Raw genomic sequence first — 12,915 nt, 5'->3', positions numbered from 1 at the left:
GGGACCCTCAAGAAAATGAAGATGCGAAAGATGCTCCACCTGAACTTGAAGAAGGAGTGAAGATGACAGTTGATGCCTTAAAAGAAGTTAACCTTCGCACCGATGAAGAACCAAGACCTACCTACCAAAGTGCTTTACTAGAAGCTGATGAAGAGAGCATTTATATTGAGTTACTCAAAGAGTTCAGGGATGTCTTTGCTTGGAGTTACAAAGAGATGCCTGGCTTGGATCTGAAAGTAGCAGTCCATCACCTTGCAGTCAAAAATGGTGCTCGCCCTGTTAAACATGCTCAAAGGCGTTTTAGGCCAGACTTGGTTCCCTTGATTGAAACAGAAGTTAACAGACTCATCGAAGCTGGCTTTATTCGTGAAGTTAAATACCCAACATGGGTTTCAAGTATTGTCCCTGTAAGGAAGAAAAATGGCCAGATTCGAGTGTGCGTTGACTTTAGGGATCTTAACAATGCGTGTCCGAAAGATGAGTTCCCGCTTCCCATTCCGGAACTGATGATCGATGCTACTACTGGGTACGAGGCAATGTCATTTATGGACGGTTCATCGGGCTATAACCAAATATGCATGGCACCAAAATATGAAGAGCTTATTGCATTCCGTACCCCAAAGGGTATTTATTGCTACAAGCTAATGCCTTTTGGCTTGAAGAACGCTGGTTCTACTTACCAAAGGGCTATGCAGAATATTTTCGACGATCTTCTCCAAAAGAATGTCGAATGCTATGTTGACGACTTGAAGGTGAAATCAAGAGAGAAGGGCGACCACATGAAAGACTTGAGGATGGTATTTGAATTGCTCCGGAGGTACCAACTTAAGATAAATCCATTAAAATGTGCCTTTGGAGTTACTTCTGGAAAGTTCCATGGTTTCATCGTCCGACATCGAGGGATCGAATTGATCAAGCCAAAGTGGATGCCATTTTGAAAATGCCTGAGCCCCGAGATATCCATGAATTGAAAAGTCTGCAAGGAAAGCTAGCATACCTTAGAAGATTCATATCAAACCTGGCTGGGAGGTGCCAACCATTTAGTCGCCTCATGAAGAAAGGCGTTCCTTTCAAGTGGGACCAAGCTTGTAGCAATGCCTTCGAAAGTATTAAATCCTACTTGATAAAGCCTCCAGTTTTAGCAGCCCCTATACGTGGAAAGCCATTGATACTATACATTGCGGCACAAGAAAGGTTTGTTGGAGCACTGTTGGCCCAAGAAAATAGTGAAGGGAAAGAAAACTCTCGTACTACTTGAGCAGGATGATGACACCAAATGAGCTGAATTATTCGCCAATTGAAAAGTTGTGTTTGGCGCTAGTCTTCTCAATTCAAAAGTTGAAGCACTACTTTCAAGCTCATGTTGTCCGTCTTGTTTCTAAAGCAAATCCCATCAAGTTCGTGATGTCAAAGCCTGTTCTTAGTGATCGACTAGCGAGATGGTACCTCCAATTTCAACAATTTGAGATTTTGTATATCCCTCAAAAGGCTGTAAAGGGACAAATATTGGCAGACTTCTTGGCAGATCATCTGATACCTGATGACTGGGAGCTAACTGATCAAGTACCTGATGAGGATGCAATGGTCGTTGAAATTCAACCTCCATGGAAGATGTACTTTGATGGTGCCACGCATCGTGGGGGAGCCGAGGCTGGCGTAGTATTTGTCACTCCCCAAGGTGAAGTCTTGCCTTACTCCTTCACCTTGACACAACTCTGTTCCAACAATGTTGCTGAGTATCAAGCATTAATACTTGGGCTTGAAATGGCCGTTGATATGAAGCAATTGCAATTGCAAGTCTTTGGTGACTCCCAGTTAGTGGCCAATCAGCTTTTGGGTAGTTACGAGGTCAAGAAGCCTGAACTACGCCCATAATATGATTACGCTAAAAAGTTGATGGGGTGGCTCGGTGATGTGACTATTCAGCATGTACCAAGGAAAGAAAATAAGAAGGCTGATGCTTTAGCTGCTCTAGCTTCATCGTTAGCCCTGCCTGACCAAGTGCAAGTTACCGTCTGCCAAAAATGGGTAGTACCGCCGCCAAATGAGGCTGAAGGTGAAGAAAACGAACTCAAGCATCTTGTTGCTGTTTCTGAAGTTGAGAAAGAAGAATGGCGACAACCCATTATCGACTACTTGTGCTATGGGATACTTCCAGAAAATCCGAGGAGAAGGACTGAAATCCGTCGTCGTGCACCTTGCTTCCTTTACTACAAGGATACTCTATACAGAAGGTCGTTCGAGGGAGTACTCTTGCGATGCCTAGGAGAAGAAGAAGCTCTCCAAGCTTTGCAAGAGGCACATTCTGGGGTATGTGGGTCACACCAGTCTGGACCAAAGCTCCACTTCCATATAAAAAGGATGGGATATTATTGGCCAACGATGGTAAAAGATTGCTTAGACTACGCCCGAAGATGCAAGGCTTGTCAATTCCATGCGAATTTTATTCATCAACCTCCTGAAGTGTTGCACCCGACTGTTGCATCCTGGCCATTTGACGCTTGGGGATTGGATGTTGTTGGACCGCTGCCAAAGTCCTCTGGTGGGCACCTATACATCTTGGCTGCAACTGACCACTTCTCAAAATGGGCTGAAGTTGTTGCTATTAAGGAAGTAAAGAAGGAAAATGTTGCAAGTTTCATCCGAATAAACATTATTTATCGCTTTGGCATTCCTCGTTACATAATAACGGATAATGGAAAGCCATTCGACAATAGGTTGATGAACAAGATTTGTGATCTCTTTGGCTTTAAGCAACGTAACTCTTCGATGTACAATGTTGCCGCCAATGGTCTAGCTGAGGCATTCAACAAGACTCTATGCAACTTGTTAAAGAAAGTTGTCTCCAAATACAAACGAGATTGGAATGACTGTATGGAAGAAGCTCTGTGGGCATATAGGACGACTCACCGCACGCCAACACAGGCGAATCCTTATTCACTCGTTTATGGAGTCGAAGCCGTCTTGCCACTTGAGCGTCAAATACCTTCGTTACGACTGGCTATTCAAGAAGGGATCACTGATGAAGAAAATGCTCGACTTCGATTAACAGAGTTGGAAGCTCTTGATGAAAAGAGATTGGAAGCTCAACAGAGTCTTGAATGTTATCAAGCTCGATTATCTCGCGCCTTCAATAGAAGAGTTCGCCCGAGATCCTTTAAAGTAGGAGATCAAGTCCTTGCCGTACGTAGACCCATAATTACTTCCTATAAACCTGTAGGGAAGTTCACTTCAAAACGGGATGGGCCATATGTCGTACAAGAAGCTTACTCAAGTGGGGCCTACAAGCTGGTTGATGCAGATGTCATGAGAATCGGCCCCATCAATGGAAAATTCTTAAAGAAGTATTATCCTTGAAATTGCAACGCTCCTCGACGTACGAGCCTAAACTGCAAGTCATGGCGCTCCTCGGCGTACGAGCCTAAACTGCAAGTCATGACGCTCCTTGACGCACGAGCCTAAACGGCATGTTGCTACACTCCTGGCTCGCATGAGCCTAAACTGTGTACGACCCCCCTATATAAAAAAATAAAAAATAAAAAAAATTAAAAAAAAGTCCGCTAGGTTGAAAATCTCGAAAGAGGCGGCCTAGGCAAAAGTTAGGACGTACACAAAAAAGAGAGAGTCCGCTAGGTTAAAAACTTCGAAAGAGGCGGCCTAGGCAAAAGTTAGGACATAAAAAAAAATCACCAGTCTGAACTACGGTATGACTTGATCCTCTTCACCGGGGTACGTAGGCAGCTTAGAGATTCATTCTAAGTTCAGTCGGATATTCAAAAGATACATATTGTCCCAATTGTTGTCCGAGTGAAGTATGGAGGAATGTAAAATCAAGCTGAAACACCATCCTCTTGTTGAACTTTGATCTCATTTGATTTAAAGGGGGCAACCCTCCATGGTAAAGTGATATCTTCAATGGGCCGATTTTAGGAGGATGTCAAGTATTTGCATTGAAGTCCAGGGATTCTTTGTGCCTTCAGGTTCGCCAAACCTTCAAGTTTGTTGGTCTCCAAGTCCGCCCTATGCCTTAAAAGAAAAAGGGGATGTCTGTGTCGGACTTCTTTTAATTTTTAACGGTTTTCGTTGCGAACTTTTAAAGGTGTTCGTCTCGAAATTTTAAAGGCATCCGAATTTTTAACGGTTTTCGTTGCGAACTTTTAAAGGTGTTCGTCTCGAACTTTTAAAGGCATCCGAATTTTTAAAGGTTTTCGTGGTGAACTTTTAAAGGTGTTCGTCTCGAACTTTTAAAGGCATCCGAATTTTTAACGGTTTTCGTTGCGAACTTTTAAAGGTGTTCATCTCGAACTTTTAAAGGCATCCGAATTTTTAAAGGTTCTCATGGCAAACTTTTAAAAGGTGTTCATCTCGAACTTTTAAAGGCATCCGAATTTGTAAAGGTGTTCATTTCGAATTTTAAAGGCATTCGGATTTTTAAGGTTTTCGTTCTGAGCTTTTAAAAGGCGCGTGTCTTGAACTTTTAAAGGCGCTTGAGGCAAATTCTAAAGGGTCCCCGCTGCCGACTTTTAAGGATTTCTACCACAAGCTTTAAGGATCTTTGCACGGACTTTTATGGGTCTTTGTTGCAAATTTTAAAGGTATCTGTCGCGAACTTTTAAAGATCTTCACCGTGAACTTTTAAAGAACTTCACTAAGAGCTTTTAAAGGTCTTCGTCGCGAGCTTTTAAGAGTCTTCGCCACGAACTTTTAAAGTTCTTCATCACCGAGCTATTAAGAGTCTTCGCCACGAACTTTTAAAGGTCTTCATCGCCGAGCTTTTAAGGATCTTCGCACGAACTTTTATGGGTCTTCCCAGCAAATTTTAAAGGTATTCGTCGCGAACTTTTAAAGATCTCCACCGCGAGCTTTTAAATGTTTTCACCGCGAACTTTTAAGATCTTGACCACGAGCTTTTAAGGGTCTTCGCACGAACTTTTATGGGTCTTCCCCGCAAATTTTAAAGGTATTCGTCGCGAACTTTTAAAGGTCTTCACTGCGAGCTTTTAAAGGTCTCCACCACGAGCTTTTAAAGATGTTCACCGCGAACTTTTAAAGGTCTTGACCACGAGCTTTTAAGGATCATTGCGCGAACTTTTAAAGGTCTTCACCGCAAATTTTAAAGGTCTTCGTCACGAACTTTTAAAGGCCTTCATCTCAAACTTTTAAAGAACTTCGTAGTTTGACGAAGTTACTCCTACAAAAAAAAATAGACAACAAAAAAAAAGCACAAAAAAAGAAGAAAACATTACCTTCGTTTCAATGCTTCCAAGTCTACAAAGCTAGACTCAATATGGCTTGCACGCTACTAATTAATGTTCATAGAGGCTGAGCATGCGGTATATATAAGCTTTGAAAGGGAAACCATGTACAGATTTTAGTCGATGTGGGATCAATAGCACAAAAGCATTAAGCCAACTCTGCCGTGTTCCAGTAGAACTTGGCTAGAGCTATTCGACTTGGATTAGGACATGAAAAGCAGTAAGCTAACTCTTCCATGTTCCAGTAGGACTTGGCTAGAGCTATTCGATTCGGATTAGGACATGAAAATCGCCGCGTGTGTGGAGTTATTGTAATTGGTCTTTGCTAAAAGACTCTATCCGTGTGAAGGTTGGAAATCTTTTACTACTACGTGGCAAAGCTATCTGGAGAATTCAGGCATATTATTGGTGTACTTGTTGTTGTTGAAAGTAACTAAGTTGCATGCTCCATTTAATTGTTCCTATGTACGTGAGGAAATGTACAAATTATTCAAAAGCAAAAGGAAGAAAGGAAAGATTTTAGAATTCACTAAGCTAGGGAGCATTAAAATTTTGTCAGGAAATTGATATTGCAATTTGACGCAAGAGCACGTATGACCATTTGATGTGTACTCCAAGCCTTGCCTTTCAAATTTAATGAATTTAAGCCCCGACAAGTCTTGAAGTAGGGGGCATTTGTAGGCATATGAAATTAATTAAAATTAAATCCATAAAATGATTTGGACTATATTTTAAATTCAAGATATATTGGTCCAAATAAATATTATGGGCTAATATATAAATAAATTAATTATATAAGTCCAATATATATGGATTAAATAAATAAGTCTTAATCCATTGGGCTAAAGTGATGAGCCCACTTCATTAAGCCCAAGATGTCATCTCCCTAGAGGCCCAGTTTGATGCCACGTGTTAAATGACGTGGCGCGCCAAGTCAAACGGAACAGCCAATAGGATCATGCCACGTGTCAAAATGACAAGGCATGCCCAGTTACACTGAAAGGCCAATGAATTCGTGCATTGTGTGCAAGTGACATGTTCTGGCCAATCAAATGCGGCCATATAACCCTTCAATTTGATTGGTCGGAAAGAGTTTGTTCTTATCATGACTCTTCCCTTCCACAACTATAAATAGGGGTCTTCATAACTCAAAAAAGGCACCAGAAGTTATAACAAGAAGCAAGAGAGAGCTTGTGGATCAAACGCCGCAAATTTCTCTACAAGTTTCAGGCTTCAAGCAATCAAATTCAAGCTCAAGAACGAAGAACAAATCAAGGTCAAGTTCAAGCAATCAAGCTCAAGCTCAAGAACAAGATCATCGTTCGTGGCAACAAACATAGATTCAAGCTCAAGCTCAAAGGCCCTTGAATTTATTTACTATTGAAAAGAAGAATCAGAGGATTCATAGAGATTGTACACTCAAATATTCGAAATAAAATACTACGATTGTAGCGATATTTTTCGGTCTTGATTTTATTTTCTCGACGCAATTTATTGTCTACAAATTCTGCATTTGTAGACATCGAAATTTTAATGGATCAAGCTAAATCCTAAATTCAAGATACTACAAGACCTCTTGAAACTCTAGGAGTCTGTTAGTGTTACTTGGAGGCTACTCGACCAAAACCCTAGGTCACTCCTATAAAAAGGGTTTCATAATCCTTTAAAAATATCTCAAAAATGGAGATCAACTCGAAAATTCCATAAACTCACGGGATATTCACAAAGAGATCAAGAAGTGGCCGGATAATTCTTGATAATCAAATTCTTCAAGAAGATCAACAACATACTTCATGGATATCAAATAAATTCATGAAAGCCCGCACCATCCTACGTTCGAGAAACACGTTGTTCTAGCCCTCGAATCACAGAGATAATCAGGAGAGAAGAATCAAGGGGATAAACAGAATTGTACCCGCGTCTTTTTATGAATAAAATTGTGTTTCTTCATATTTATATTGTGGTTGCAATTTATTTTTGTATCACATATAATTTGTTGCAAACACTAACTACATGAAAAAAAATTAAGCATTTCTTCTATTTTATTTTTTTTTGATACCATTCTTGCCAGTGTCATTGGATCCTAAAAATAGTCAGGAAGCAAAATAATAACTCATATTTATGGCAAAACAATCAAATGTTGAGACAATGAATGACTCTTTGGATAAGACTTAACTCTTTTACTACTACGTGTACTCTTATTTGGTGTGTTGATATCTCTTTAAAAAAATTCTTTCTTAAAATATTAGTTTCTAAAACATTATTTTTCAATAATAATTATTTTTATAATAATGTAATTGAAAATATTATTCTTAATTCAAAACTCATTTTAGTTGGCTATCCAAAAAATATAAAAAATTCTTTAGCTAGTGAATTTTTTTTACTCCATTTTGATATTTGACATTAACCATGTTAAATATCTGAGTTATTTAAATGATATGTAAATAACTGTAACGACTCGATCGGTCGTTTTGAGCTTTTGCACTTCGCTCGCCAGTTCTCGAGCACGACTTGCCCCGTGTGATATATCATGACTTATGTGAATCGTTGGTTTTGGTTTTCAGGGTAATCAGAATGAATTTGGAAGAACAGTTCTCTGTTTGAAGCTTAAAATTTGAAAGGTTTGACCAAGTTTTGACTTGTTAGTAGGTGACCTCGGATTGGAATTTTTATAATTTGGTTAGTTCCGTTAGGTGATTTGGGACTTAGGAGCGTGATCGGAATGTGTTTTGGAGGTCCGGAGTAGATTTAGGCTTGAATTGGCGAAATTGAGATTTTGGCGTTTTTCGGTTGATAGGTGAGATATTTAAGTAGGGGTCGGAATGGAATTCCGGAAGTTGCAATAGTTCCGCGGTGTCATTTGGGATGTGTGTGCAAAATTTCAGGTCATTCGGACGTGGTTTGGCTGGGTTTTTTATCAAAAGCGAAATTTGGAAGTTTTTGAAATTCTTAGGCTTGAATTCGATGATGATTTGGTGTTTTGATGTTGTTTTGAGTGTTCCGAAGGTTGGAACAAGTTTGAAAGATGTTATGGGATATGTTGGCATATTTGGTTGAGGTCCCGAGGGCCTCGGGGGAGTTTCGGGTGGTTAAACGGATCAAGTTCATGTTTGAAAAGTTGCAGATTTTCAGGTTTCAGTTGCAGGAATTTTTGTTCATCGCGATCGCGTACGAGTGTTCGCGATTGCGTAGGCTCAATTGGGCAGGGTGAAGAATTGTTCTATGCGATCGCAGAAGTAAGGTCGCGATCGCGGTCAGTGGAGAGATTGTGATTTGCGAACGCGTGGGCCAGGCTGCGTTCTCGTAGAAGAAAATAAGGTGACAGAGGAATCAGGTGTTACCCTTCGCGTTCGCGTAGGAGCAAGCGCGATCGCGTTGCTCAGGGGAATCAATGTATCGCGTTCGCGTTTTGATTAATGCGGTCGCATAGAGTAATATATTGAGGCAGCAAAAATGTTCTTCGCGATCGCCTGGATGTTTCCGCGATCGCAATTAAGGAATTTTAAGTGCTGGGCAGAATGTTTTAAAGAGCTCATTTTCGCGATTTTGAGGCTAAGTTCCTCCATTTTTGGGCGATTTTGAAGCTTCGTGAAGGGAATTGAAGAGAGAATCAAGGGGGAACACTTGGAGGTAAGATTTATGGACTTTATACTTGATTCTTATGTGAATTCTACCTAATTAATCATGGAATATAAGCCTAGTATTGAAGAACTAGGGCTTGTAATTAGGGACCTAGAATTTGGGATTTGAGGGGCCATTTGAGGTTCGAATTTTAATGTTCTTGATATGTATAGACTCGCGAGAGGATGAGGATTTCATAGAGGTTAATTTTGTCGTATTCCGAGACGTGGGCCCGGGGGGCGGGTTTGAGCAATTTCGGGATCTTTGATGTAAATGGGATATTTTCGAGTGGGCTTTGTTCCCTTAGCATATTTTAATGGTTATGAACTGATTGTGGCTAGATTTGGAGCATCCGGAGGTCGGTTTGTGAGGGCAAAGGCATCGCGGGCTAGAGTTTGGACCGGATCGAGGTGAGTAATAATTTTAAATGTTGTCCTAAGGGTATGAAACCCCGGATTGCACATCATGGTGCTATATTGAGGTAACGCACATGCTAGATGACGAGCGTGGGGTCGTGCACTGTTGGGAATTGTGACTTAGTCCATCCCGAATGACTGTTTTACCGCGTATTTGATTGCAAATTGTTTGATATTATCATGTTTTGGGCTAAATGCCATATTTGGGCTTCGTGCCAACTGTTTGGACCCTTAGGGGATATTTACTGCTATTTTCCTCACTGTTTTGACTCTATACTTGTACTCAGTCATGTTATATTTTACTGTTTTCACAAGTCAGCCATGTTTACCCTGCTTTAAAAACTTTAAATGATATTTTAAAAGATATTTTGAGCTGAGCATCGTGTTTTACTGTTGCCCGGGGGGCTTATGAGATTCTGACCGAGTAAGGTCGAGGGCCGGTATTGTGAGAATACTTTTGGGTCGGGCTGCACGCCGCAACGGTGATATACTGATTATGATAATGAGGTCGAGGGCCTGAGATTGTACGCCACGAGGTGGCTTGTGATTGATATGAGGCCGAGAACCTGTTGATGATGCCACGAGATGGCTTGATATTGCGCTTGGGCCGTAAGGGGCCCCTCCAGGAGTCTATACACCCCCAATGAGCGCGGGTACCCAGTGTGATGATTCTGTTTATTATGTGAGGTCGAGGGCCGGATTGATTATTCCACTAGATGGCTTGTTATTGCGCTTGGGCTGTAAGGGGTCCCTCCCGGAGTCTGTACACCCCCAATGAGCGCGGGTACCCATTGTGATATGAGATATAGCCCGAGGGGCTGGTATTGTTCCATGTGTTTGCCCGAGGGGCTGCTTCTGTTGGTATTGTGCCCGAGGGGATGATTCTGTTGATATTGTGCCCGAGGGGAGGTTCTTTATGTGTTTATATTTTCTAGTCACATGTCATTTACTTGCTTAACTGTTAAAAAGGCATTTTGAAGAAGCTTAAATTGAAAAGTGACTTTACATATTTCACTGATTCACTGCTTATACTGGCTTTTTACTGCTTCGTTATAGCCTGTTGATGTGCCTTTACGTGATTTCTTATTACTCAGTCTGCATTTATTATTATTACTCACTGAGTGGAGTACTCACTTTACTCCATGCACCTTGTGTGCAGATTCAGGTATTTCTGAACCTGGTAGCGGGTATTGGTTGCTCATAGGCAGAGTCATCGGAGTTTAGCAAGGTAGCTGCCCGACGTTCGCAGCACTGCTTTTCTCCATCTTGATTTCATTAGACAGTCTCTAGTGCATTTTAGAATTTCCGTTGTATTTGGACCTTAGTAGATGCTCGTGACCGGTGACACCCTGATGTCGGGCTATGTCTATCCCGCTACTATACTGTTTCACCTTATTTTGGGATTATTATGATGTTAGAGACTTAATTTGTATTGATTTGATTGCTTAAAAATGAACTGGTAGTGTGTCGGCTAGCCTTGTCTTCACGAGAGGCGCCATCACGATCGGGTCTGGGTTTAGGGTCCTGACAATAACCTTAACATTTAAACCTTCTAAATAATTAAAGATAATCGTCAGATATTAATTAAGAAACACTACATGAAAAAAGACTAACATTTTTTCAATTCTCGTAGTGATAATTTTATTTTTGCACTATTCTCATAGGTGTCATTGGAACCTAAAAATAGCCACAAAGTGAAATAATAACTCATATTTATGGGAAAGCACAAAGATTGACACGATATAAATGATTCTTTGATTATGACGTGACTCTTATACTACGACTTGGACTCTTATTTGGTATGATTTTATCTTTCAAAAAATATTTCTATTTTGAAATTTCAATTTCTAAATATATATATATATATATATATATATATATATATATATATATATATATATTATGATAATGATTATCTTTATAATGATGCAAGTGAAGATATTATCCTTAATTTAAAATTCACTTTAATCGGCGATCTAAAATTTTAAATGATTCTTTGGCCGGATTTATTTCAGTATGACTCCGCTTTAAGTTTATCGATAACTCTAGCCCCAGAACATAAATTTTTAATACCCTATATATCCAAAAAAATTGTTCTTTAAATCATTAAAAAAAAATTTGGTTAAAATTTAAAGCTTTATTTAACCAAGTAAAATATTTACAATCCCTAGCTCTTTTGGACACTTGAGCTAGTTTCCTATACATCCTTGTGTAATCTATTAAATGAAAAAAATATCAAACTAACATTCTGTTATCAATACCTAGCTATAAAATTTCTATCTAGCTAGGATAACTATTCAGTTTTTCTAACTCTTTCCTCCATTTATGAATTTGCTGTCCTTGTATATGCAACATTAGGACAATCTCTTTTATCCTTTTGTTATATGTTGTCTCAATTCCTTGAAATCTTATATTGTTCCTTTCCTTCCATATCTGATATACCATTGCTGTAAACAGAAACACTAGTATTTCACCCTTTGTTCTATTCACCACCACTTTTGTTATCCATTCTATTTCCTCATCCCAGCTCCCTATCTGATGTTGCATTTCTATCCAGTTCAGCATTGCATTCCACATATTTCTGGAGCATGTGCACTCGAACAGTAGATGCTCAAATGTTTCCTCATTGCTCCTGCTGCATAGTACACAATCTTTGTCAACTGTTATACCCCATTTTTGTAGTCTTTCAACAGTAGTTAATCTTCTGTGCAGTGCCAACCAAAGAATGAATTGATGTGTTGGTATTGCTTTTGAGGTAGTCACTAATCTCTTCCAGTTGCACTTCTGGTACCGAGGTCTTGCAGCCTTGTACAATTTCTTGATACAGAACTTTCCTCCCTTACAATAAGAATTCAGAGTGTCATTTGGACAGTTCTCCATGAACCACTCGCTTGCCTGAAAAATCTATTAAATTTTAAATTAGTTGATTATTATTATAAAATATTGCATATATTATCTTAAAATTGCCAAGTAGTTTATTTTTCGACACCATACTTGGCTTAACCTCAATGCAAACTACTCAAATTGCATTCCAATTCAAATTCGAATATCATATCAGTTTGTTAGTAATAGTGATTTATTAAAAAAACACATAATGTAAATTAAAAAAAATATTCTAAGATATCCTTATCTTATAATCTATGTATTTGAGTTAAAAAAAAATTGAAATGGATGAGATTAACTTTCAAAAATTTTATACTCAACAATAATGAAACATAAGAAAGAAGAAATTTGTTGTCATCTTTTATTTCCCAAGTTTTGAGATAACGCAGGAGAAACATAAGGGAAAATTTTGAAAACATAAACATACAACTCGCTCTAATTGAAAAAAAAAGTAAAATACTTTTAACTTAATTATTTGAAAACATGATAATACGATTATTTTTAAATATTTAAAACTTTTATATCAACTAAATTTTGATTATTAAATATCTATTTATTTGGATTGTGGTAGAAATTCTAATATTTAAAATTTTAAATAAATTAAGATTTTACCTTAAAAAACTCAACTCGTGTCCTTATTTGAATTATGTAACATATTAATATTTTTCATGTTATTTTTTCTTATATTAGAACTTCAAAATTACTAAATTATATTTATTATTTTGTTGTATGATATTTGA

General features: G+C 38.8%; 1 protein-coding gene across 1 annotated transcript; it reads right to left on the bottom strand.

The window, feature by feature from the left end:
- Window positions 1-11,572: 11,572 nt before the first annotated feature.
- LOC109217328 lies at window positions 11,573-12,172 on the bottom strand. The gene has a single exon (XM_019381570.1). It carries the CDS (start codon window positions 12,170-12,172, stop codon window positions 11,573-11,575), a length of 600 nt encoding a protein of 199 aa, XP_019237115.1.
- Between the last annotated feature and the right edge of the window lie 743 nt (window positions 12,173-12,915).

The sequence above is a fragment of the Nicotiana attenuata genome, unplaced genomic scaffold (genome assembly GCF_001879085.1).
Source record: "Nicotiana attenuata strain UT unplaced genomic scaffold, NIATTr2, whole genome shotgun sequence".
NCBI lineage: Eukaryota > Viridiplantae > Streptophyta > Magnoliopsida > Solanales > Solanaceae > Nicotiana > Nicotiana attenuata.
This window is presented reverse-complemented; position numbering and strand designations above follow the sequence as displayed.